Source organism: Monodelphis domestica, chromosome 1 (assembly GCF_027887165.1).
Source record: "Monodelphis domestica isolate mMonDom1 chromosome 1, mMonDom1.pri, whole genome shotgun sequence".
NCBI lineage: Eukaryota > Metazoa > Chordata > Mammalia > Didelphimorphia > Didelphidae > Monodelphis > Monodelphis domestica.
Genome location: NC_077227.1, coordinates 408,964,381 through 408,991,025, shown reverse-complemented (window position 1 = coordinate 408,991,025; position 26,645 = coordinate 408,964,381). Strand labels below are relative to the sequence as shown.

The 26,645-nt window shown below is 50.1% G+C and overlaps 1 protein-coding gene and 1 long non-coding RNA gene across 2 annotated transcripts; one reads left to right on the top strand and one right to left on the bottom strand.

Moving 5' to 3' along the window:
* Positions 1–16,341: 16,341 nt before the first annotated feature.
* LOC103093005 (uncharacterized) lies at positions 16,342–22,765 on the bottom strand. Its single transcript, XR_458057.3, has 2 exons — positions 22,445–22,765; positions 16,342–16,714 (listed from the first exon to the last, which is right to left on the bottom strand). It is a non-coding gene; the product is annotated as an uncharacterized LOC103093005 (long non-coding RNA).
* Positions 22,766–22,957: 192 nt separating this feature from the next.
* Positions 22,958–24,253, top strand: ID1 (inhibitor of DNA binding 1). The gene is made up of 2 exons (XM_001362985.4): positions 22,958–23,533; positions 23,780–24,253. The coding sequence occupies exons 1-2, from the start codon at positions 23,123–23,125 to the stop codon at positions 23,819–23,821; spliced, it is 453 nt and encodes a 150-aa protein (XP_001363022.1). The 5' UTR covers positions 22,958–23,122; the 3' UTR covers positions 23,822–24,253.
* Positions 24,254–26,645: the final 2,392 nt, after the last annotated feature.

The window sequence follows — 26,645 nt, the reverse complement described above, 5'->3', positions numbered from 1 at the left end:
CCTCACCATCCCTTTCAGTTCTTTGCCTCACCCCAAGAGTCCTCTCATCAGAATTATAAGGATCTCTTCCCCTTCCCTAGGGCCTTATGATTTTCACCACAGGGGGAACAGTAGGTAAGCTGGCTAGCTCAGGCCTCAGAGGGAATGGGTTCAAATCCTGACCCTGCCATTTATTATCTGGGTGATTTGGGGCAAGTCACTGTGCCTCCATTTGTTTCCACATTTATAAAATGAAGAGGTTGGATAGGTGGCTTTAGCACCCTTGCAGCTCTGGATCCAAGATCTCACAGCTGTTTACACTTTACCTCACTCCAGTGAGTTAGCCAGGATAGAGATGATCATCTCCATTTAGCAGAGGAAGAAGCTGGGGCCCAGAAATGGGACCAGACTACCCAAGGCCTCACAGTGCAGGTCAGTACTTTACAGTGTCAACCTGGACTGGAACCCAGGTCTTTTCCTCCCTCCCTATTGGCAAGTTTATGAGAAAATTTGGCCTCTGTATCCATTCTTCCTCTTCTCTTTGCTGCTTCTATCCAGTGCATTGCATCCATTTCTCAACTTGCACTTGAGGGCTCATGATTGGTGCTCAGGAGGACAGGGCCTACGCCAGGGAGAGCACAGATAGACCGACTGAACTCTGGCTAGCTCAGTAGGCCCCAAGCCTTCATGGGGTGATTTACTGTTGAGTCTCCCATGTAACCTGAGCTGGATGAACACACCACCATATTCCTACCCTCACAGGGCTCACAGCCCAATAAGAGAAACAACTTGAACTCAAAGGATTATAATACAATAAAAACACAGTAAAAAGTTGAAATCAAATTTCTGCTTCTTTTTGCTACCAGAGTGACCTTGGATATGTCCTTCTCTAGGTCTCTAATTTGTTCTTCCACAAAATAAAAGGTTTCCATATTTTTCAGAACACTTTTATTATCCTAAGACTTCGTTTCCAAGTTTCCTTCCAGCTCAAAATCCAATGAACCTAAGAAATTTCTGCTGAGCTATGTAGAAAGCTAGATGGCTCCCTTGCTGGGTGAATGACCTCCTCTGTCACATAAGTGTTCAGGCAGGGGCTGGCTGATCATTTCAATTCAACAAACATTGAGTGACTATTGGATGTAGGACCCTAGTACCCCTTTTCCAAGAAGCCTGTCCCAATTCATTTTAGTGCCTTTCTTCTGAGACTACTCACAGTCTGTGTGTGTATAAATACACACACATAAAGATGTATATCTTGTTGGTATATAGCTGTGTGTTGTCTTCATTACTGCAAACTCCTTGAGAGAAGAGCAATTTTTTTGTCTTTGCATTGTATCCCCAGCCCTGAACACAGTGCCTGACTTATAGTAGGCATTTAATAAATGCTAGTTGACTGAATGACTGATTAGACTTAAAAAAAAAAAATCTCTGCTCTCAGGAAATTTATATTCTTGATGTTATCTTTTTCGTATCCCCTTCATTTTTTTTTAAACCCTTTCTTTCTGTCTTATTAACAACTCTGACAGAAGGGCAAGGGCGAGGCAAATAGGGTTAAGTGATTTGCCCAGGGTCACATAGCTAGGAAGTGTCTAAGGCCAAATTTGAACCCAAGTCCTCCCAACTCCAGCTTGGCACTCTATCCACCACACCATCTAGCTTTTCCTTAGCTCTTCATTTCTGAAGGTATCCCCCTTTCCCCTCCCCAGTGATCCATATTACTGCATCAAGAAATATATACAATGCATATAATATTCCATTCCCATAATCCCAGCTACCTCTGCAAATTAGATGGAGTGGGAAATTTTCCCATTTCTATGGTAATTATCCTAGCCCCTCCCCTAACATTGAGTTGGCCTTAAGCTTTTTATTGTTCTTTCCTCTCACTATTGCATTATGAATATTGTTTTCTTGGTTCTGCTTGCTTCACTATGCATCAGTCCTTATAAGTCTTCCTCTGCTTCTCACATTTCTTCATATTCATTGCTTCCTACAGTGTGGTGATATTCCATTCCAATCATATACCACAGTTTGTCTAACCATCCCACAATAATGTTTGTTTCCAGTTTTTTGCTACCATTAAAAAAAAGTGTAGTTTGCATCTTATTGTCCAGGTTCCATGGAAAAAATCCTTTAGAGCCAGGCAACCTAGCTTCAGCTTTTAGCCCCTCTATTTAGGACATGTTCAGTTCAAATTCTGGCCCAACTACTTACTGTGTGTCCTCAGATGGATGGGACCGTGGGAGTTCTGGAGCGCGGTGCGGCTTCAGAAGCCAGAGAAGCCCCGCTACCTCATTTTACAGAGGAAGCCACTGAGACCCACTCAGGCCAAGTGAGCTAGGAGGTGGGATGTAAACCAGGTCCTCTAGCCATTGTGCTGCACTGCCTTCTTCCAGCCCAGCTCCTTGGAAAGCAGATGCCTCTGCCATGGGAGCTGCGACTCCTCTCTTCCCAGGCCTGACACCTATGTTCTAAGCCTCCTTCCATCGGGGACGGGCTCTGTTGTAGGCTCCTAGGATCACTTGCTTTCAGGATCCTGAAGCCTGGTACCCTGGATAAGGATGGATGACCACCGGCAGAGAAACAGTACACTATCTGAGAAAGCCTGAATTTGGAGCTGGGAGACTTGAGTTCTAATTCCAGTTCTGCTACTTGTCAGAGCCATAACTGGGATCTTCCCCCCCCCCCCCATGTGGGACAGCAGCACAAAAGATAGTCCGAACATGGGTACAGCCATACAGGAGGGTCTGGCCCACACTTGCAGTTGGGGAGGGGAGGTGGTGCAGAGCCACCAGAAAGCTATGGTGCCCCGAGCCCAAGCTGGCTAAAGGCTGGGAGGGAGGAGGACCGAGGTCCCTGGACCACCCCCAGGGGGTGGCGTGCTTTCCCTCCCTCCAGCCCTGGCACCCTGGGCCAAAGCCCCATTCCTTGTGTCCACATGGAATCTAGAAACCCCGAATGTGTGGCCTAATAAGAGCTGATGAACCCCAAGTCTTAGGACTGGCTTGTAAGTTGGAGACTTACGTTCGGGGTTTCTAGATTCCACGTCGACATGAGTCTCCTCATCTGTGAAATTAGGTTAAACTCTGTGCTCTTCAGGGCAGCCTTTCTTATCTTCTGACTCCCAGGCCAGAGGATCCAGAGGATCTGTAAAAATATTCCTCCTAGCGGCCCTGGGCCTGGGGGCTGGGGGCCTGGAAAGCGTGCTTCAGTGCTGAGAAAGGGGAGAGAGCCCCGAAAAGGCAGGCAGCTGGAAGGCTTGACTCTAGCCCTGTCCCCACCGCTGCTACCCTGAATGACCCTGGCACATCCCTTCATTATTTATAAACTGTGAAGTGCTAGGAAAAGGTGAACCGTTATCTCTAAAAATCGATGCTTGTCTTTTGAAAATCTCTTCCTCCTCTCAGGCAGTCGGCCTCTATGGAGGCTCCTACCAGCTTCCAGCTGGTCCTCTAAGAGAACTGTGGGGGAAGGTGAAAGTGGACAGGATGGTGGGGTCCAGAGCTTGGAGCCCATGGCCCAGTCCCATCCCCCTCCCCTCCAGCAGACCAAGGAGCCCCTGTTGGGAGGAAGCAAGGTTTTGGAGACCCAGGCCAGGTCAGAGCTGATGGCCAGCAGAAGGAAGAACAGGAAGCTGCCCTTAATCCCAGGAAGGGCTGGACGGCTCCAGTCAGTCTGGACAGTGGCAGATGGAGCCCAGAGGAAGGGAAAGGGAAGTTAACTTGAGAAAAGGTAGTCAGGAGGAAGAGAAAATGGGGGGGGGGGGACAAGAAGGCTCCCCTCTCTCATTTTCCCACCTCTGCCTCTTTCAATTCTCTTGAGTAGTCCCAGGAGGCTGGGCCTAGTTTTGGGGACTCAGCTTTGCGCCTGGCCTAAATACCAAGGGTATACAGCAGGCCTGAAAGGGAGGGAGAGAGAGTTATGCATTATTAGTCTCCTCATTTTATAGATGGAGAAACAGAGTTTTAAGGAGAAGTGACTTGCTCAAGGTCTCAGAGCAAGTTAGTGGCTCACCTGGACTGGGACTCAAGCCAACACACAGGACGGTCTTACTTGCACTATCGTGCATTTGATTCACTTACCTTACTGTTTACAGACCCTTTTTTCCTTTGGAAAAATAAATAAATAAAAGATGGGTTGTTCTAAAGGATTCCAACCTCCCTGTCAGTTACCAGCAGAGGAAGGAAGTCCCAAAGAGTAATAAGGCCCCTGGTCTAAAAAATCAGAAGATTTTGGATAGTCACAGCTCTGCTACAACCTTCTCTCAGCCTTGGTTGTCTCATCTGTAAAAGGGGGACAAGGGGGCAGCTGGGTGGCTCAGTGGATTGAGAACCAGGTCTAGAGACGGGAGGTCCTAGGTTCAAATCTAGCCTCAGACCCTTCCCAGCTGTGTGACCCTGGGCAAGTCTCTTGACCCCCATTGCCTAGCCCTTACCTCTCTTCTGCCTTGGAACCAATACACAGTATTGATTCTAAGATTGAAGGTGAGAGTTTAAAAATAAATAAATAAAAATAAAAGGGGGACAGCAATGTTACACTACCAGAAGCAGAAAATTGTTGTGAAGAAAGTACTTGGAAACTTTTGAGGTCTACGGCAAAAGGAAGTGTTTTTATTATCATCTTTATTTAATGATGGGAATCTATTCAGCCCAGGATGATGAGCCAAGCGATAGAGATCAGGCCAAGTTCAAGACCTGCCACTTCCTCAAGCCAAACCTGTATTGCTGTGTGTATCAGTGGCAGGAGGAGGTTGTGGAGACTATCACTGTGTCTAGGTTTGCTAATGCTGAGGGGAAAGAGGGTTCTGTGACTGACAGGGCAATTCCGATGTGTTAAAAGCCAGGCAGGTACTGCCGCCAGCAAATGGGGACCCAGGACCCCTGAGCTGTCATTCTCTGCCCGCTGTAGGCCCTCTCCCCCTCCTTCTCCTCCTACCCACCAACCTCATGGCCATTCCCTGGCTTAAGCTCTTCTAAGGCAGCAGCAGGACAGAGGAGAGCCCCCCTCCCTACTCTACCCTTGGGGTCACTCCCTGATCAGAGACCTGCAGGCCTGGTGGTAGGGTGTTGGGGCCAAAAGAGCCCCCAGAGCTCCCCAAACCTCACCTCCGTGACCTCCCAGGGCAGCCCATCCTGCCTGGGGACCGTTTCTTGGGGACCAAGTGGACCCAGGCCCTCATCCAGAGGCTCAGGGAGGGAGCGGGCTTTCCAGACCCCCAGCGCCCAGAACCCAAGGCGGCCCAAAGCTCGGCCAGTGGACGGCCCATAGTCCAGACGCTCCGCCTCCACAGACACAGGCTCAGGTGGGGTGGGCACACAGACACAGCAGGCACAAGCTGTCAGGGAGACACCCTGAGCCCCGAGATCCTGGCAGGCCCATCGGGAAGCACCGCGGCTGAGCTGACACCCTGACGTTCTCTTTACCGGGACTCCCCTCCCCCCAATCCCTTGTGGAAAGAGGGAGCCGGCCTGGCCTCCTGGAGCTCCTTCCCTCACAAAAGAGGGGGGAGGTGGAGATCCCTCAGCTTTGTCATGCTAAGGGCTGCCCTCCAGACAGAGAAAAGAGACATCTGCATGAGAAGGAGTCCCAGATTCCTGGCCCCCCTGTGCCTCCCTTTCCTCCCTGGGCTTCCCCCAGCTGATCTCCAGCAGGGGACCCCTCCCCCTCAGGCTGGCAGGGTTGGAGGCCTGCTGGTGATCGGAGCCACAGAACAGGAAAAGTGCCGGCCCAGGATGGCATGGCTCTCCTATCTCCCAAATCCTTTCCCATACCTCTGGGCAGGGTCCCTGAATTCTCGGGGCTCCGGGAGCTTTTCCCTAGGACAAAGCAGGGCGAGTGTGGATTGGCTCAGGGCACACGTTCTCTGGTGGGTGCACTGTGAGGAGGATCTCGCCTGGACAAATATCAATTAAGCACCCCGATGTGTGGGAAGCTGTGTCAGGAGCAGCAGGAGAGACTTCCCATCTCAGTATCCTCCTCGGTAAAATGGGTGGGCTCGGACTCCAGGGTCTCTGGCAGCTCCCACATCCTGCGGGACCCTGCCTTGGGAGGTCCCTGGGAGCCCCAAGCCTCCTTCAGCCCCCAAAGTTCTCTCCAGCCCTGAGCTTCCAAGATCCCTGTGGAGGCCGCCCTTCGGAGTTCTAAGCGCTCCCAGGGACCAGGTTGAAGGAAGATTGGAAACTGTCAAAAAAAAAAAAAGAGCCTCAATAGAAAGAAATGAAGATGTTTAGTCTGGGATAGAGAAGATGTAGAGAGCCCCAGGATTGCTGTCTTTGGAAAACTGTCCCAGGAAGAGGGATTGGCCCTGTTCCGCTTAGCCCAGAGGGCCCAGAAGGGACTCCAAGTGGACTGCAGCTCGCTTTATTACTGTATCCTCCCTAAAGTCCAGCCGGCTGCCCATGAAAGACTTTGGCCTTCTGCCAGGGTGGCAAGAAAGTTGTCTGAGAGGTCATGGGTCCTGATCAGATGACCACATAGAAATCTCAAGAGGGGGCAGTGGCAGGGTGCAGGGGATAGAGAAGCCTCCTCTTCCTGAGTTCAAATCAGATCTTATAGACTCTTCCTAGCTGTATGACCCTGGGAAAGTCACTTAACTCTATCTGCCTCCCATATTCTCATCTGTAAAAGTAGTTCATTGCTGGAGAAGGAAATGGCAAACCACACCAGTATTTTTTTAAAAAATACAACCCTTGCCTTCTGTCTTAGAACTGACACTAAATATTGATTCCAAGGTAGAAGAGCAGTAAGGACTAGGCCATTGGGGTTAAGTGACTTGCCCAGGGTCACACAGCTGGGAAGGGTCTGAGGTCAAAAAGAAATTACTTTAGGGGTAATATTTAAAATGGAAAAAGTTTTGTAACCCTGTAAAATGATTACACAGGGAATATAATATTCCAATGCACACAAAGAATACAGATTCTTTCATCAAATAAAGAATATTATAAAATCACATAAAATAGAAAAACATATAAAATCAAATAATAAAATTTGAACCCAGGACCTCCCATCTCCAGGTCTGGCTCTCAATCCGTCTAGCTGCCCCTACTCCAGTATCTTTGCCAAGGAAATCCCAAATAGGATCACAGAGAGTCTGACAGAACTGAACCCACTAAATAGCAACAACAAAGATCTCCAATGAGATATCTGTAAACTGCTCAGTCCAGCTTCAGGCATACAGAAGGCACAGAATAAATGCTCATTCTCCCTGAGCTTTCTTCTGATTCTAAAGTCGGAGGATTGTACCCAGGGTTGGCCACTGTGGAGGATATCAGAGAAAAGAGACCAGCTTTGGCTACAGGAACTCTCTAGGTAGCTTGGGAGATAGCCCACAAACACAGAAATCAGTCGAGGCCAGAATAGGAGGTGCCAAAATGCCCTCAGAACAGAGACCCGACCCCTGGTGGGTTGTGTTAGCCAGGGAAAACCTCCTTGAGGAGGGAGTATCTGGGAGTGAGGCTGAAAGAATATGAAACAAAAGGACTGTCGGTGACATACCAGACTCAATTTGACAGGGTCACAAGCCATGGTGTGCTGGTAAATGTTTAATAATCATCTCTCTAGGGAAAAAAAAAGTACTATGACACACTTTTAACTTTAATCAGTATTATTAACATTTTCTCCAGGGGCAGTTGGGTGGCTCAGTGGACTAAGAGTCAGGCCTAGAGATGGGAGGTTCTGGGTTCAAATTTGACCTCAGACACTTCCCAGCTGTGTGTCCCTGGGCAAGTCACTTGACCCCCATTGCCGAGCCTTTACTGCTCTTCAGCCTTGTAGCCAATACACAGTATTGATTCCAACACAGAAGGTTAAGGGTTAAAAAAAAAATCCAAGGTGAAAGCTTAAGGGTGGAGCGAGTCTGATTTTACAGATGAGGAAACTGAGTCTTATCTGTTTGTGGCTTCATCCCTGCACCTCCTGTTTGTATCTGTCCCTGTTGAATAATGTTTCCCTTCATCTGTCTGTTTTGAGCTCCCTGAGACTCTTCCTTTTAGTCTTTCATCTCTGTCTCATTTCTTCTCTCTATTACTTCTCTTTGTTTCTCATCCAGCCGCCTGTAACCTCCTCCTCTCCCAAGTCCCCTGCAGAATCTCCCTTCCCTCTAGGGTTCCCCAAGGACCCCAGGCCTGTGCAGAGGCAGGGAAACCCCAGGCAAAGTGTGCCCCAAGGTCCCTGTGTGGTCCGTGGGGCCCTGGGAAGCCTCTGTAGTCCCAGCCTGGCCCCTTTGATATTGGGGGAGCGGCTCCCAGCCACTCAAAGGGGCTACCCAGCTCGTGGCCCCCGCCAGCTTAGCCCCAGCCTCAGCACCATATGGCTGGGACAGTGTTACCGGTCTAGCCTCCCCTTTCCCAGAATTCACATGGTAATGAAGGCATTTGTCTTGGCCTGAGACACGGAAGCCTGGGCCAGTCAGAGCACAGAGAGGGAGCAGGGATCCTGCCACCCCCCCTTCTGCCCCTTGCCACACAATGGCCCCCAAAGCACAACCACCTGTTTGATTATCCCAAGGGGAATAATGGAGAGCAAAGGGAATTCAATGCTCCCCCACCCGGCCCCTTTCTCCTCCGGCTCCTATTGGCTCCCAAGGGGGGGGCACGGACCCCGGCAGGATTAGATTCCTCCCCGTTCCCTCCGGCTGACCCCTCCCCTACTGGGGCAAGCCCAAGGCCAGCCTGCAGACGTGGGTTCCAGCGCTAGGAAGGGAGCTCTGGCCTTCCTTGCATCCTCCTCTCCAGGCCCGGTGCTAGAGCCACCACCCGGGGATTGAGAGCTACACAGTGAAAGCAGCCCCTGGGAAGTGGGCAGATGGTGTGGGGCCCCTTCTCCCCTCTGCTCCTCAGTTTCCTCCTCTGTAAAACGAGGGCTTTGAGCCACAGGGGCATCCTATTGTTTGGCAGCCAGGACCTTCTTCCAGAAGGCTGCCCCGAGTTTGGGAGAGGAGGCTGGGGGCTGGCAAATTGATCCCAGTGGGGAGAGGGCCCTGAGGGGGCGGCCTGTGGCCTGGGGTCGTGAGCTTTGACCTTGGGCTAATGAGAGCCTCCAGAGGCCTCGGACCCACGGAGAGCACTATGGGGCTTCCCCTGGGCCCCCTCCCCCTCCTTTACACTGAAAGACATTCCAATATACAATCTCCCTGCCTAGCCAACCTCAATAGAGGGCTGGCCCCCGCCCACTGGACAGCAGATGGGGCCCACTTGCTGCTGCTTCCCAGCTCCTGGGAACGGGAGGGGCACCCACTCCCGACTCTGCGACTCTGGGGCCGGACTCTGAGAATAGCCACCCTGGGAACAGCCCCTGGGAATGGTGTGGACAGATGGGATGGGGCCAGCAGATGGGTGCAGGGGGCCGGGCCCTGGGTGGGAATATGGCTCCAACCAGATGTTCATGTCCAGATGTTCATGAGAAAAGGAAGGGGGAATAGCTCTGGGAAAAAAAATCATTCCTCCCTCACCCCTGAAGCTGCCCACTAGCTCAGCCCCCTAGGAGGAGAGGGCACCTGGGGCCCAGAGAAGGGTGCAGCAGGCAGGAGTGCCTCAAAGGGCCAGGGTTTTCACCGTGGCCCCCCAAAAGGAACCCAAAGCACAGAATGCAGGTTCAGAAAGGAGAGGATTGTGGTTTTCCCATTGGAGGGGGCACCCAGGCTCTCCCAGAACCCTCAGGATCAGGGGGCTAAGTGGGAAGCGAATGAGGTACCGTATCCCCTAAGCTCCAGACACAAGAACAGGGGAACCAGGGAAAGAGAGAAAGAGGCAGGAAAAGAATAAAGGAGAAATGAAGGGAAGGAGTAAAGGGGGAAGAGAAGAGAAAAAAGGGAGAAAAGAGGAAAGCAGGAGGAGAAGCAAGAACCAATGAGGGAGAGTGGGTGTGAGGAGGGAGAGATGGAGGTAAAGGGGAGGGGGTCAAGGAGGGGCCACGGGGAAGGGGTGTCGGGGCCAGGTAACCTTCAGAAAGTGGGTCAAACTCTCCCCTGGCATTCCCCCAGCCTGGCCCAAGGCTGGAAATGGGTCCATCCCTCAGCACACCTGCTTGGCCCAGCTCCACCCCCAGCCCTGGGCCAGGGTAAGACTGGCAGGTGAAGGTAGGAAGGGCTGCTCTTCCCTGTCAGGAGGAATTGGGTAACGTAGAAGGCTCATGCTCTCCAGCCCTGGCCAGAAGACTAACCTGGAGGGAGCTTACATGCCCAGAGATGCAGCGTGTCACCCACCTACCCCTAGGCCTCTTCTCCCCAACCCCCAGTTTTGTGCCTCGAGGAAAGCGGAGCGTCAGTGACGTGTGTGCAGCCCTATGTGAGTGCATTTTTGTGCATATCCATCTATGCTGAGAGCAGTGGGGAACACCAGAAGGAACACAAGTGGGGCATTTTATTGTTTGTTCAGCCATTTCATTTGTGTCTAACTCTTCATAACCGTATTTGGGATTTTCTTGGCAGACACTCAACTGGTTTGCCATTTCCTTCTCCAGCTCATTTTACAGATGAGCAAACTGAGACCTCACAGTGTGACTCAGGGTCACACAGCTAGTAAGTGTCTGAGGCCAGATTCAGACTCCAGACTCTGTCGTGTCTACTGTGTCACCTAGCGGCCCTAGGCTAGAATTTAGGAGGCCACATTCTAGCCTAAACCGTGCTGTAAACTAATCTATAATGCTGAAACTCAGTTTCCCCATCTGTAAATACATATATATATATACACACACACACACACACACATATATATATATATATATATATATTTGGGCTACCAAGGATAAGTGACACTGCAGGTAAAGAGGGTCTAGCAAATGGAAGTCCCCTTGCCCCCAGCTTTAGAACATGTCTAGGTCCAAGTGTATGACCGAAAAGGGAGAAAAGAAGTGAGGTTGTGGAGAGAGGAGCTCCAAGGAGGCTGAGGTGTGACCCAGGAGGGCAGGGACATGGGTGGTGCTGGTGAGAGTTGCAGAATCATCCAGTTCCCCAGATTTCTGAAGCCCCCAGGGCAGGTGGAAGCCAGGTGTGGGGAGGCCTGTGAATCAGGCCAGTGGAGGAGGCTGTATCCCCTGAAGCTCTGGAGGGATGGGCCAGGGGCTGGGAGCCAGGTGGGAGGTGGAGGAGGCTGGGAAGGAGAATTATTACAGAATTGCAGAACTTCAATCTTGTCATTTTACAGGAGGAGGAAAACTATGTCCAGAGAAAGGCAGGCCCTTTGCCCCAGAAAACCCAGGAGAACCAGAACTCGAACTCAGCTCCCTTGACTCCCAGCCCAACACCCTATTTCCTGGTCAGGAGGCTGCCAGGCTTCCTCCCAGGGCTGACACTGTATTACTCTAGGGTCCCTCCCCTCTAGGGCCCAAGGTTCTTTCTCCCTGGAGCATCGTGGGCTGGGATGCCCTGTTTACAGAAAAGGAGGGAGCAGGAAGCATTGGCCCCTGGGTGAGGGGGGATGCTCCCCATCTGGTCCCTAGCTCCTCACTTATGAAAGCAGAGGCTGGGCCATTAGGGAGGGCCGAGAACAATGGAAGATCAGTGCAGGGGCTTGTGGGAGGGAAGGCCAGGCTGGAGCCTGGCTGTCTAGGCCTCCCCAGCCCAGCCTCCCCCTGGCTTTGTTCAGCTGCAGAGGCTATCAATACTTCCTGTGTTGGCCAACAATACCTCTGCACAGCTGGGGCCGCTGCCTGCCTAGGGGTTATGGGGCCACACAGCCAGGAGAGGGGGAGGGGGGCCGGGCCCCTGGGCTCCCCTTCCCCTGTAGGCCCACCTGGGCTTGATGGGGGGGTTGGGAGGAGGGGAGGATTAACATAGAGATGGGGCTTTGCAATTCACATACAGCCCCCTAAGTGTGTGTGAAAAAACTCCATATTCCCATTGTAAGCCAGACGACCTGGGTCCGGGTTCTGTGTGACTCAGTTTCTTCCTAAAACAAGGATGGACTAGAGAGCCCTTAAGGTCCCTTCCTGCTCTGCCTGAGCACATACATGCACATGATGGCAGGGGGCGAGCCACACAGCACACACCAGCAAATATCTGGCGCACACCTATACCCCCCACAAGCAATACATGACAGCCTGCAAACAGGACATCCTCCTCCTCATCATTGAGATTTATATAGTACTGGAAAGCCTGGCCCAACTTACACACCCATCCCCCCCTTACAAGGGAGATGGACAGCTGAAAGCAACGCACCACTATCCAGAAGGATTGCTTCAGGGGCAGCTGGGTGACTGGAGAGCCAGGCCTCGAGCCGGGAGGTCCTGGGTTCAAATGTAGCCTCAGACACTTCCCAGCTGTGTGACCCTGGGCAAGTCATTTGATCCCCATTGCCTAGCCCTTACCACTCTTCTGCCTTGGAGCCAATACACAGTATTGATTCTAAGGTAGAAGGTAAGGGTTTAAAAAATAAAATAAAAAAGGTATGAATAAATTTTTGCAAATAAAAAACCAAAGGCTTTTCATCACAGACTTAATAAGTGTTGGAGGTGGGAAAAACTGGCAACCGGTGCTTCTGGACTCCATGTCTAGCCCTCTGCCTACTCTGCCTGGCACACACACACACCCCCATCCTTCCCGGAAGCATCCCAGGGTCTGCACTAGAACTGAAGACAATGATGCTCCCACCACACAGGGAGGGAACTCCTGTGCGCCTGAGCGCGCTGTGGCCTGTCCCTTCCGAGGCTCAGACTCGGGGGCCAGGCGGCTGAGTGCTAAGTGTGTGACTGCCTGTACTCGGCTGAGAGGCAGGGGGAGGAGGAGTGAACTCTATTCCATATGTGTGCGAGAGCTCAGTCCAATTCTCGGGGCCTGTGTGGGACTATGTGAGGGGTGACTGCAGATGCCTCTGCCTGCAGGAGCAGGGGGAGAAGTGTCGTCCAAGATCACCGAATAGAGTGCCCAGATGCGCGGCACTCCCAACCAGCACACGGACGCCCCATCTGGCCCGTGTTCCAAGTCTTGGTGAGATTTGAAAGCTTCAGACTTCACTAAGATACTTGGGACGCTCTGTAGACATAACCAAACAGCCCGGGTTTATCGGGGCATCTAGGGGGGGAGGGTGGTCAGGTCCCTGCCCCACCTCCCTGGTGGCCACTGAGCAAAGCCAGGGGGGGCTCTTCCCCAAAGCTCGTCGGGTCAGCAGCTGGCCCCAGGCCCCAAGGCGCCTGCTGGGTGGGTGAAAGATGCGCTGCCCTAAAAATGTTGGCACATCTGGGGAACAGCTGGATGGAGAAAGCTGTGTTACAGCAAGTCACGTGGACACTGAGTGGCCCCTTCAGAGGCTTAAAGACAGTCCCTCTAGGGTTATTGATGCTAGAAATGAGGGGCTGGCAGGGGCAGCGCTCTCCATCTCCTGCCCCTTGCTCTGAGTTTGGTGACTTGAAGTGGAGATGCAAATTCCAGAGACCATACAAATATTTAATACTCTACACACATCTGGCCAGATTAACATTTGGGGGCTTCCCCCTACTCCCATACACACATATGGTGACATGCACTGGTATGTGAGCACACCCATCCATCCTGGATAACAGCTCATATTTCTATCATGATTGAAGGTTTACAAAGGCTGTTTCTCAAAACAAACAACTCTCTGAGGGATGGAGTACGAGTATGATTACCCCCATCTTACAGATAGTAAACCTGAGGCTGAAAAAGGTCCTACAGATAATAAAGTGGGAAAGTTATGATTAAAATCTAGTTCTGACCTCTCTGTCTCTCTTTCCCTCTCTCTCTGTCTCTCTCTCCCTCTCCCTCTCTCTCTGTCTCTCTCTGTCTCTCTCTCTCTCTGTGTCTCTCTCTGTCTCTCTCTCCCTCTCCCTCTCTCTCTGTCTCTCTTTCTCTCCCTCTCTCTCTGTCTCTCTTTCTCTCCCTCTCTCTCTCTCTCTCTCTGTCTCTCTCTCCCTCTCCCTCTCTCTCTGTCTCTCTCTGTCTCTATCTCTCTGTCTCTCTCTCCCTCTCTCTCTCTGTCTCTGTCTTTCTCTCCCTCTCTGTCTCTCTGTCTCTCTCTGTCTCTCTCTCCCTCTCCCTCTCTCTCTGTCTCTCTTTCTCTCCCTCTCTCTCTGTCTCTCTTTCTCTCCCTCTCTCTCTCTCTCTCTCTGTCTCTCTCTCCCTCTCCCTCTCTCTCTGTCTCTCTCTGTCTCTATCTCTCTGTCTCTCTCTCCCTCTCTCTCTCTGTCTCTCTCTGTCTCTGTCTTTCTCTCCCTCTCTGTCTCTCTGTCTCTCTCTGTCTCTCTCTCTCCCTCTCTGTCTCTCTGTCTCTCTCTGTCTCTGTCTCTCTCTCTCCCTCTCTCCCTCTCTCTCTGTCTCTCTGTCTCTCTCTCTCTCTCTGTCTCTCTCCCTCTCTCCCTCTCTCTCCGTCTCTCTCTCTCTCCCCTCTCCCCATTGCCTAATGGATTTCAGATAGCCAGAAGTCAAATCCTGAAGAAATCTTTCTGCTGGAATTAAAATCACAAGGTTTGGGTTTGAATTCTAGCCCTCTCACTATTACCCATGTGCCACTGGGTTTTCATAGCTGAGCTTGTTTTCCCATTTGAAAAACAAGGGTATGGCAGCCCCTTCCATCTCTGTTCAGTCTGCAGACAGGATTCAGATCTCTAATTCACTTCCCCCATTTTACAGATGAGGAAGAGGGGACCAAGAGAGTGGATAAGTATTTGCCTAAGGTCACAGAGCAGGGCTAAGACTCAACTTCAGGTTTTCTGACTCTGAAATACAGTGCTCAGATGGAAGAACACATCGACTTTATACTTTCTTGGTAGAAACCCAAAGCAATTAAGCCGAGATTCCTTCATCTGTATTTTGTGTGTTTGTGTTTCATGTAATACTTCAATGGATCCATGACTTTATCAAGGGCACAGTCATGAATTCTTGTCCTATTAACTGTAGGCAGCTAGGTGACTCAGTAGATAGACCCCTTGGCCTAGAGTTCAAATTCGGTCTTAGACATGTAATAATTGTATGACCCTAGGCAAGTTCCTTAACTCTTCCTTAATCCACTGGAGAAGGAAATGACAAATAATTGACCCCTGGGGTCACTAAGATTCCAGCATGGCTGAATAACAATATCATACAATTCTTATTCATGTCCTCCTATAAATTTCATTCTTGGGATATCTATTCAACTTGCCAACTTATTAAATTGAAAATGTCCTAAATGGAGCTCATTCTCTTCTTCCCCAACCTACCTCCTTCTGAACCTCTCTATTATTGTCAGAAAGCATTCCCAGCCTTTCAGTTCCCCCATGTGGGCTCATCCTCAACTTCTCATGCACACGTACCCTACAGAGCTAATCTGTGGATAAGTGTGGTCTTTTCTGCCTTCACAACATCTCTCAGCCATGCCCTCTTTTCTTTACTCAGATAGCTCCCAGCCTGCTCCAGGCTCCTTAACAGGCTCTCACCGGAACTATTACACCAGCTAGTCTCCCTGCTTAAGTCTCACACTCGAATCTGTCCTCCACTCAGCTGCCAAACTGTTTCTCCAAAGCTGAGGTCTGACAGTGAAGCACCTCCTCAATAAACTCTAGTGGCTCCCTAGTACCTACAGAATCAAATGAAAAACACTTTGTTGAACTCTTCAGGTCTTTCTGATTTCTTCCTACATTTTTCTGTCTTTATGCCCCCTCACATATCTTATGATCCAGTGACATGAGCCTTCTAACCATTGAATGCTATGCTCCATCTTTTCCTTGACTGTTTCTTATGCTTCTCTTCTTCTCTGCCTCCTTCAAGACTACTCGAATTCTACAGGAAGCCTTTCCCAGGCCTGCATACTCCAGGCTAGTATCTTCCCTCTGAGATTACCTTCCATATATACTGGTCAACAAACAAATATTAAGTCCTACTATGTGCCAAGCGTTGTACTAAATCCTGGGAATACAAATAAAGGTGCCTCCCCCAAATCCCTACCTTCAAATAACTCACAGACTAACGGGGAAACATGTTAACAGATATGTACACACCGTATGTATATATGATGACTAAGTGGACAGAGACCCCTGCGGCTAGATAGGCAGGAAAATCTAGCTTTAGACACTTACTAGTTGGATGACCCCAGGCAAGTCACCTAACCCTGTTTGCCTCAGTTTCCTCATCTGTAAAAAGAACTGGAGAAGGAAGTGGCAAACCACTCCAACATGGTTGCCAAAGAAAACTCCAAATGGGATCGCGAAGAGTCAGATGACTGAAAAATGACTGAACAACAAAATGTATACCTATATACATATGTATGTGTTTGTATAGCTATAGCACTTTCTCTCTGTCTCTCCTCTCTGTGTCTGGGTCTGTCTGTCTGTCTGTCTCTCCCATTAAGGGGGCCCAGTAAAGGCTTCCTGGAGATGGAGAGACATGCACGTGCTAGACAACACTCATCGGCACTGTGCACATACACATAGACACGCATGCAGAGATACAAAATGGATATTTTTCACTTCACCAGAGAGAGGGCTCCGGTGTCCAGGTGTCCTGGAGAAGATGGGGCTCGAGTAGAATCTTGAAGGAAAGCAGGGATCCCAGGGACAGGGCCGACAGGACAGGCAATGGCCCTGAGCTGGCAGACGTAGGAGAGCTCTGGACTTGGGCGCTGCTTGGACATCAGTGCAGCATGTTGGCTGTCCATGGTTTGCTCCTCCCTCTTGCTCCATGACTGGCTATGTAGCTCTCTGACAATATTCCTTCCACCTTTTGACGGGCCTCCTCTTCCTCTCTCCTATCCTGCAGCCTGCTCATGCCCTGCCCTCTGGATGGCTTAAAACTTAGGTCTTCTGAACAGCATGGCTGGAAGAATAGTGATGTTGAAGAGGTATACAATTGGGGGAAGGCAAGGAGAAGACTCCCTACTCAGTGCCTGGAGGAGGGGACACTGTGCCCTGGGGATGACTGCCCCAGAAGGTGAGCCAGGAAATGCTTGAGCCATCCCTGAGGGGTGGCTGGGGAAAGTCTCACTTGGCCTGGTGGCTGGGCTGATCATCAGGGAACCCAGGAGGGCGCTAGGTTCTGGCTCACTGGCTTTGTAAATGTGAGAGGGCCATCCCATACTTCAGTCCTTCATTTGCCTCGTCCATAAAATGGGAAAAATACCTCACCAAAAGAGCGTACTCGTGCGAAACTTAGTTTCCCAGTCTTTGCTCCTGGAGTCTAGTGATGCCTGGCAGTCAGAGGGGACCTCAGAATTTAGAACCTTATCAGAACATTATCAGAAGGAGCCTTAGAAAACAGGCCCAACAAATCAAGAATTAATAGGTAAATGGGCAGCTGGGTAGCTCAGTGGATAGAGAACCAGGCCTAGAGACAGGAGGTCCTGGGTTCAAATGTGACCTCTTTGGCCTCAGATACTTCCCAGCTGTGTGACCCTGGGCAAGTCACTTAACCCCCATTGCCTAGCTCTTGCCGCTCTTCTGCCTTGGAGCCAATACACAGTATTGACTCCAAAACAGAAGGTAAGAGTTAAAAAAAATAATAATTAATAGATAACTAGCTGTATGACCCTGGGCAAGTCACTTCATCCGAATTGCCTAGCGCTTCCTGTTCTTCTGCCTTGGTACTGATCCTTAGTATCAATTCTGAGACTGAAGGTAAGTTTTTTAAAAAAAAGATTCAACAGGTATAATGGCCCTGGACACATTGTGGTCACTCTAACAGAGGCCATTTAGTCCAGGCCCCTCATTCTACAGATTCTTTCATTCATGCATGTAACAATCATTAGGTATCTTCACAGTGGCAGGCTCTATGCTAAAAAGTGAGGATATGAAGACCAAAGAGTTCCTATTAACCCTCTCAAAGCAAACCGAGGGAAAAAAAGGAAGAATGCAGGCATGGAGGACAGAACCCTGGGCTGGAAGTCAGGTAGACCTGAGTTCTTGTCCTGGCTAGCCTCTACCTGTTTAATTCCTAACCATCCTTTAAAATCTAATTAAAATACTGCCTCCTCTAAGCAGCCCACTTGTCGGTCTCTCCAGCGGGTAAAACCCTGCTTTGCATGTATCTCCATATGCACAAAGCTATCCAAAGTCGAGACCCCACCCCCTCTGCTACCGAACTGCATGTGGCATGCGTGTGTGATATAATCATTAATATGATTTACATGGCAGCACTCTTCTATGCTTACTTGATTGACATCGAGCTTTGCTCTTGCCCGAAGTACTAAATATAATGTCACACAACTGCAAATGTGAGTAAGAGAGTCGCGCCTGTGTGCGCTCTAGGAGGATAGTGGCTGGTCCAGCACTCTGAGTACTTCTGGGCAGAAGCACAGCCGCGTCTTCTCATCCCGTGCATGGCACAGTCACATCCATCATATACCCGAAGTCCATTAGAGCCAGAAGGAATATCAGGTCATTTAGTCCAGGCCCCTCACTTCAGAGATTCTTTCATGTAATCACCGTTGCATATCTATGCCGTGGTAGGCGCTGTGCTAAAAAGTGAGGATACGAAGACCAAAGATCCCCCGCCCTCATGGAGCTTGAATTCTATCGCACAAAAACAATGTATTGAAGAAAGGGGTACACACAAAAATATTTACAGAGTAATTTTTGGGTGGCAGGCCAATAATTTTGGGGTGGGAGGGTGTAATCAGGGCAGGATTCCTAGAAGAGGTAGCATTTGAACTGGGATCTAGAAGAAGTGAGAGATTTTAAGAATCAGAGGTGAAGAATAAGTATACTCAAAGCATGAGGGTCACTATGCAAAGATAGATAATATATAGATGAGAGGAGGGAAGAAACATTTATTGAATGCCTATTGTGTGCCAGGCCCTTTATAGATATTATCTTGGGTGCACAGTAGATAGAGTGCCAGACCTGGAGTCAGGAGGATTTGGGTTCAAATTTGGCCTCAGACACTTCCTAGCTGTATGTCCCTGGGAAAGTCACTTAACCCCTGATTGCTTAGCCCTAGCTGTACTTCTGTCTTAAAACTGATACTAAAATAAAAGATAATGGCTTAAAAAATATATATATATAGGGGGCAGCTGGGGTAGCTCAGTGGATTAAGAGCCAGGCCTAGAGATGGGAGGTCCTAGGTTCAAATTTGGCCTCAGATATTTCCCAGCTGTGTGACCCTGGACAAGTCACTTGATCCCCATTGCCTAGCCCTTACCACTCTTCTGCCTTGGAACCAATACACAGTATTGACTCCAAGACAGAAGGTAAGGGTTTAAAAAAAAAAAAAATATATATATATATATATAATTTGATCTTTGAAATATCTCCAGGAAGCAGATGCTATTATTATCATCTCCATGTTACAATTAGAGAAATTGAGGTAGGCAGAAGTTAAATGACTTGCCTAGACAGTATTTATCTTAAGACTGACTTTGAATATATGTCATGTCTTCTTAATTCTAGGCCCAGTGCTCTAACCACTACATTACTTAGCTGCTAATGAGTGGATGAAAACAGAATGATAATTTATTGTGTTTACTATCTTCCAGTCATAGTATTGGGAATACAAATATAAATAATCAAGACTTTACCCTCAAGGAGCTTACATTCTTTTTTTTTTAAACCCTTACCTTCCATCTTAGAATCAATACTGGGTATTGGTTCCAAGGCAGAAGAGTGGTAAGGGCTAAGCAATAGGGATCAAGTGACTTGTCCAGGGTCACACAGCTGGGAAGTGTCTAAGGCCAGATTTGAACCTAGGACCTCCCATCTCTAGGCCTGACTCTCAATTCACTGAGCTACCCAGTTGCCCCCGGGTGTGTTTCCATTTTGAGGGTACCAGCACTCACATTATCTAGAAACCTTTGCTCATGACAAATAAAATAACAGGATCATAGATTTAGAGCTGGAAGGGACCTCTGAGGTTATTTAGTCCAACCCTCTGGTAGTTATAGACAGGGAAACTGAGGCCCAGGGAAAAGTGATTTGTCCAAAGTCAAAAGGGTTCCCTGTGTCAGGGCCACATTTGGGCCTGGGTTTTCCAAATCCACCACCCTTTCTCTAAAGTCACACTGCTCGCTCAGGTCATAGAATTTCTGAATGCTATTGCTTTTACAACTTCTTATGTTTAGAGCATCATTGGTCTGCCATGTATCTCTCTTTCCCTTTGGGTCTTAGTTGAGAACCTGTGAGTCACTTAGCTGAAATTATATTCTTGATTTCAAGAATATTGATATCTATGTAGTTTAGTTCTAATAGATTAAATAATTAGTCACAGGACACATCTCTTACCTTTAGACTATCTACAGTTAACTTTTGAACACCCTATGATCCTTTTTCTGCCATTCCACTATTGTATAGGGCTGTAGGTCATTAAAATTTTTCCCCTTGGATTAATGGGTTACTATGACAAAAAATTGCATCTCCACATAGATGCCAAAGTAATTTTCCAAAAATACAGTCCTCTGTCATTCTTCTCTTCAGTGAAATCTGTTATTCAGTCATTTCAGTTGCATTTAACTCTCTGTGACCCCATCTGGGGTTTTCTTGGCAAAGATCCTGGAGTGGTTTGCTATTTCCTTCTCTAGCTTATTTGACAGTTGAGGAAACTGAGGCAAAGGTTAAGGGACTTGTCCAGGGTCACCTAGCTAGTAAGTCTGAGGCCAGATTTGAAATCAGGAACTTGAGTCTTCCTAACTGCAGGCCCAGCGCTGCCTCACATAGCTGCCCCTACATTAACTCTAGAGGCTCTCTATGATAACTAGGATTAATGTGCTCTTTTGGACATTTAAAGTCCTTTACAACCAGGCTTCAACCTACCTTTCCACCCTTATAATACAGTATTCCCTTCCCCTCTCCAAATCTTTGTACATCACTGGAATGCACTCACTCTTCATCTCTTGCCTCTTAGAATTCACAGTATTCTTTAAAGTTCAATTTAACACCACTTTTTAAATGCCTTCTTTCCTCATTCCCACGGTGGACCAAGAAGACCTGGTTTCAAGTCCCTATATTGGCTGAGTGACCCTGGACATGTCACCATGGAAACCATCTAGGACTATATATTGCAAAGAAGGGACACACTGTGCTTTTGGAAGCCAGTAACTCCCTTTACGGAAGAGATCATGGTTCCAATCCCTATCCCCATACTTCTATCTATAGATGTTTTCTTCCCTTATAGGATGTTCCAATAGACTTTCCAGTGTTGTGGAACCTGCCTTTATAGGCTCCCCAGACACAGAGCCATACTCCAGAGTCAGCCATGTGTTCCCCACAATGGGGCATCCAATACTCTCTACATAGAAGGTGTTTAATAAATATTTGTTGAACTAAAATGACTTTGCCTTTAACCTACTATATGAACTAGGTCAGGGTACTTCCCCTTTAGGGCCTCAGCCTCCCCATCTGCAAAACGAAGAATCAGTTTCATAGATGTCATAAGAAAAACTGTATTTTCTTTAATTAATCTTGATTGCTTAAATTTTCTTACGACAGAGCTAGAAGAGTTTCGAGGTCATCTAAGCCCAGCCCTTTCATTTTTACAGAATGAAAAGAGATGAGAAGTAAGCACTGAGGTTAGAAATCGAAGATGTGCTCTCAGGACCCTGGAGACTCTACTACTCTATGTGCTAAGGTCCCTTCTGGTCCTTTTATGAATTGGAGAGCTGCCTCTGCCCCCAAAGCGACCAAAGGAAGAGGAAAAGGACCCATATTTTTTTTAAAAACGATGATGGTTTTTTGGTAGTGGCAAAGAATTGAAAAATAAACCCTTGGTATGAAAATTTGTCTCGGGCTTTCTGCTGTATTTCCCACGGTATTTTTGTGCCCCAGTCCCAAGTCGCCCTCAGCCTTCAGCTTCTCTAGAAAACCTTTCCCCGCCCCTCCCTCCCCGGAAGAAGGAGTTTACAGCTTCTCCCCTTCCCCAACTTTGCTCTTTGTAGGGAAGTTTGGGGCTCTTGGGGAACACCAGAAGCAGCGGCGGCAGCTGCAGGCATGGCCACCGCGTTGAGGCAAGGGCCAAGACCCGTGCTGAACCGAGCCAACCAGAGGAGGGGGTACGGCAGGGCCACTTTGCAGGTGCGAGATGCAGCTAATCTCCGTGTCAAAGTTTTAAGGTGATAAATGACTGACTGGCTCCGATAGAGCCCTCGCCTTTGCACTTTTGCAGGTGACTAACTGTGAGAGTGTGAGTGAGTGTTTGGGGCTGGGGGTGGGGTGGTGGAGAGGAGGAGGGAAAGGCGCGCGAGACCCTGTTTGCGGTCTCCATGACGACCGCCCGCGCGGCGCCAGCCTGACAGCCTGTCCGGGTTTTATGAATGGGTGACGTCACGGGACTGGCGTCTAACGGTCTGAGCCGCTTGTTTAGACACTGACTCCGGGCCGGGCCCTTGGAGGGGGTCGGTGAAAGCTGGAGGGGGCGGAGGGGGGGAGTGCAAGGCCAGCTGCGGTCTAGGAATGGAAGCTGGGGACCCCTCGACCCAGATCTGGGCCAGAGAATGCTTACAATTCCCCCATTCCCTCTCTCCCACAAGAAACACGGTTACGGAATGTGCAAGGGTTGGCGGAAATGCCCAGGGAACTGGGGACTGGGGACCGGGGACCGGGGACCGGGGACCGGGATCCTTACGCTCCCAGCTCCAGAATCTGTCAAGGGAAGTCCAAACCCCGGAGGGAATCCCTGAGGCAGTTGTTGCACGCTGCTTCTGCGGGAGGAATGGTGACACTCCCTTATAACTCCCGGGTTAGAGGGTCTCAGGTTCTAGCCTCGCCCAAGATTACGGGGTGACACGGGGGTGGGGTGTGAGTCCCCCTCAGCATCCTCCGGGAGCCCCGAAACTAGGGACACTAGGAGGAGGGGATTTTAAAATTCCCCACACGACACCCAGGCTGTCTAAACTGTCACTAAAACATTTAAAGCGGTTGTCACATTCCTACAATGCCCCCCACCCCATTCTCTAACCCCCCCCCCATTCCGTTCCATTGGGATCCTAGCTCCTATAACCCTTTACGCTACGCCGCACGTGGGGAACAGGGGGCGGATCCCTAACAAGGCGGTAGGCCCACCCCCGGCCTATCATTGGCTACTTTTGAACGTTCTGGTCCCGCCTCCCTCTGGCTCCGGCTGGTATATAAATAAGAAGTCAGGTTGTGGGCTTCGCACAATTGCTTTCCTCTCTTTACTTTGGATTTACCTGGTGTTTTCACGCACCCGGCTTCCTTGCTCCAAGTCTTCCATCCGCCTTTGAGATCTTAACGCTCGCCGTTTTTCCCGGTTCCTCTTTCATTCCTTGTTCGACAGTGAATCATGAAGGTTGCAAGTGGAAGCGCTGCCGCTGGCCCCAGCTGCGCGCTCAAGCCCGGGAAGGTATCCGGAGGCGCGGGGGAAGTGGTTCGTTGCCTGTCGGAACAGAGTGTAGCCATCTCTCGCTGCGGCGGGGCGGGAACCCGGCTCCCTGCCTTGTTGGACGAGCAGCAGGTGAACGTACTGCTCTACGACATGAACGGATGCTACTCGCGCCTCAAGGAGTTGGTGCCAACGCTCCCCCAGAACCGCAAGGTCAGCAAGGTGGAGATCCTGCAGCACGTCATTGACTACATCTGGGACTTGCAGCTGGAGTTAGACTCTCAAGCTGCGGGCACCCCCGGGGCCCGCGGTCTCCCTGCCCGGGCGCCCCTCTCCACCCTCAACGGCGAAATGAGTGCCCTTGCGGCCGAGGTGAGTACGCTTCCCGGTTCTCTTCATGGGAGAGGCATCTGCTTTTGGGGTGGTGGGGAAGGAATGTTGGTAAAGATCTATTGGGGAGGGTCCCGGGCATACTTCTCACCTCAGGTTGGGTCAGAAAGAGATGGTGGTGGCATGTATGTACATATGTCTTTCTCTCCAGTCTTGCGGAACGCCGAAAATCGTCGCGGTTCTCCGGGACCTGAACTCACCACTTCCCTCTCTGCCTCTCTCTCTTAGGCTGCCTGCGTTGGTGCAGATGATCGCATCCTGTGTCGTTGAGACGTTTTTTGGACCACCACGGACTCTGGAAGCTGGGGCGAGAGAGAAGCGCCCGTGGGTTTCCCAGATTTCCCCATTCTCTCTCCTCCCGCCCTCGTGAGGAACGAGGGGTGTTCGGGGTAACTTGCTGTTATGCGTGGGGAGTGATCTCCCACAAACCCCATGGGATGAGCTGGCCCATCCCAGTGCGCCCCGTTGGGACTGGAGGGCATGGAACCGATGTGGCACCAGGGGCCAGAGGCCTCCGGGCCCCAGTGAAACTCTTGACTTCTCTATACAAGGAAAGACAGTCCTTGAAAAAAATGTAATTTGTTTTTTGCTTCTCAGATTTCTGAGAAAATAATTTTGTATTGTATATTACAATGATTATTGAGAATATTGTTTTTACAATAGTGTGTGGGGCGTTTTGTTATTAAACAAATAATTGGTAAATTGAAGTCTCCTTACTTGGTTTTGGGAAGAAACCCTGATGGATAAGGAATCAGCCCTTGGGCTGAGAATGGGGGAAATTGATGGCTTGTGGTTTCAGATCACTGACACTATCTTTAGGGGTGGAGAAGAGTTAAAAGTGCTAACCTTTATCGGACTGGAAAGCTTCCTGCATCTTTAAAGTGTCCCCCCTCCCCCCAACACCATACTCCAGCTCTGCCCTTTTACCAGGGCCAACTCATGACCCAGCTGGCCTGCAACAGTAGGCATTAAGACAGCCATCTATGTGTGGAGCTGGGGGAGGCAATGTGCCCTGGAAAGAGCCCTAGGCTGAGTCGTCTGGAAACCTGGGGTTCTTTTGCTAACCAGCTGTGTGACCTTGGGCAAGTTAACTTATCCTCCCCGGGCTTCCCCTACTATAAAAGGAGGGGGTTGAACAAGATAATCTGATCACTTAAGTTCACAATCAACTGACATTTGATCTCTGCCACAAACTGGCTGAGTGGCCTTGGGCAAGTCAATTCTACTCTAAACCTGTTTCCCTGTCTGCAAAATGAGTGGGTTGGACTCTTAATTCAGTTCTCTTTGGCTCTGGCATTCCATGATAGCTGCCTGCCACCAATGAGCTATGTGCCAGGCTTTGCTCTTACCAACTGTAAAATGAAGGGGTTGGACTCTTGGACTCTTCTAAAGCCCCATTTCCCCCTGAGAAATGAATGGGGAACAGCAGCTGGGAACTAGAGGCTGAGTACAAAGCCAAACCCCTGAGTATGTGGCGAAGGGGGTTGGAAAGAGTGGATGGGGGTTCCCACCTGCAGCCCTGCCCAGCCTTTCCCACACACACCTGTCCAAAGCCTTGGCCTGTTAAGGAAAGGGGATGGTGTGGCAAACTGGAGGTGGTTTTATCTGGCCTTGGTGGCTGGGGCTGTGGGGGGGCCATGGAGGCAGGGTAAGCCTATTCAGAGTTGGCCTGTAGCCCGGCAGCTGACTCCTTCCTGCCCCTGCTTTGGCCCTGGCAGCCACCCCACTGCCCACTGACTGGTCTCAGCTGCATGAGCCACCACCTGCCTAGGAGTTAGGAGAGATGGGCCCATTTCCCAGGCTCTAGGCTCCACCCCTGAGGCCAGTGCTCCCAGGAGAGGAACATGGGGGTGGGGGCACACACTGGGTTCAGATGTGGAAGAAACAGGAGGATTTGGTTGGGACAGTCATGAGGTAAGGAGAGGGGGCAGAAAAGGAAATGCCAGGGACCAGGGCTAGACCCCCAGACTGAGGAAGAGCCTTGCTAGGCATATCCCCTTGTTTATGTAGGAATGTGCTATTTGGGGGTGTGCACATAGGCACCCATCCATGGGGAGCCCATATAGTTCTATGTGTACAAAGGCTTGCTGAGAGGTCCGTGCCTCCAAGTCTGCCCCAATGTGTGTATCACCGGGGCCCACCAGACTTGGGCAGGACGGGTGTGATCTCTGGGGATTCTTTGGTTCTCTTTGTATGCACTTACAGGGTCCCTCCTAATGGTTCAAAGGTCACATTTCTAAAGCACTTTAGCATCTACAAAGTATTCTCCTCATGACATCCCCCCATCAGGTGGACGCCAGGGTGACCGTCCCATTTTACAGATTTGTTCAGTCACCTCTAGCCAGGAAATGACAAGCCAGTGCTCAGCCCCGGATCCAAATCTCCAGCCAAGGTTCTTTTGACTCTATCAAAGGCCTCTTACCCAGGTAGGAGCGGCCAAAACTGCTGCAAAGAGCTGGAAGGAGCCCCAGGGGTCATCTGTCCAACCCGCTCCTTTTACAGATGGAAAACCCGAGGGCTGGACCGGACAAATGGCTCAGCGGCAGCTCTAGTGAGTGGTAGAGTTCACACTCAAACCCACAACTCCTAACTTCCACCCCAGGCGTCTCTCTCCTATATTCTGTCCTCTCTTGTTGTGCAGGCATATGCGTGTGTGTCTATACCTCCAGACAAATTTAAGTTTGCGGATCCAAGCACTTTGGTAGAAACATGGGTGGCTACACTCTCTCATTATGCATGTATTCCTGTACTTCTATCCAGAGAGGAGTCTTGGGATTTGGAATCTGTCTTAGATAGGACCTGCTCCACCCCCACCCCCATTTCGCAGATGAGGACACTGAGACCCAGAGCGGGGAAGCAGCTTTCCCAGCGCCTCCCTGTGAAAGAATATCTACCAGAGCTGGGATCAGAAAGAACCCAGGCCCTGTGGCGGGCTGAATGGGGGCCTGCACCCTCAGAGCTCCGTGTCTTCTCCAGGCGCCCCGAGTTGTGGGAGGGAGGGGGATGGGGGTCCCCGGGCCGTGCTCCCGCCCTGCAGAGCTCAGAAATCTCCCTGTTTCTCTCTTTTCCCTTTTGGCTGGGCCCCAGCCCATCT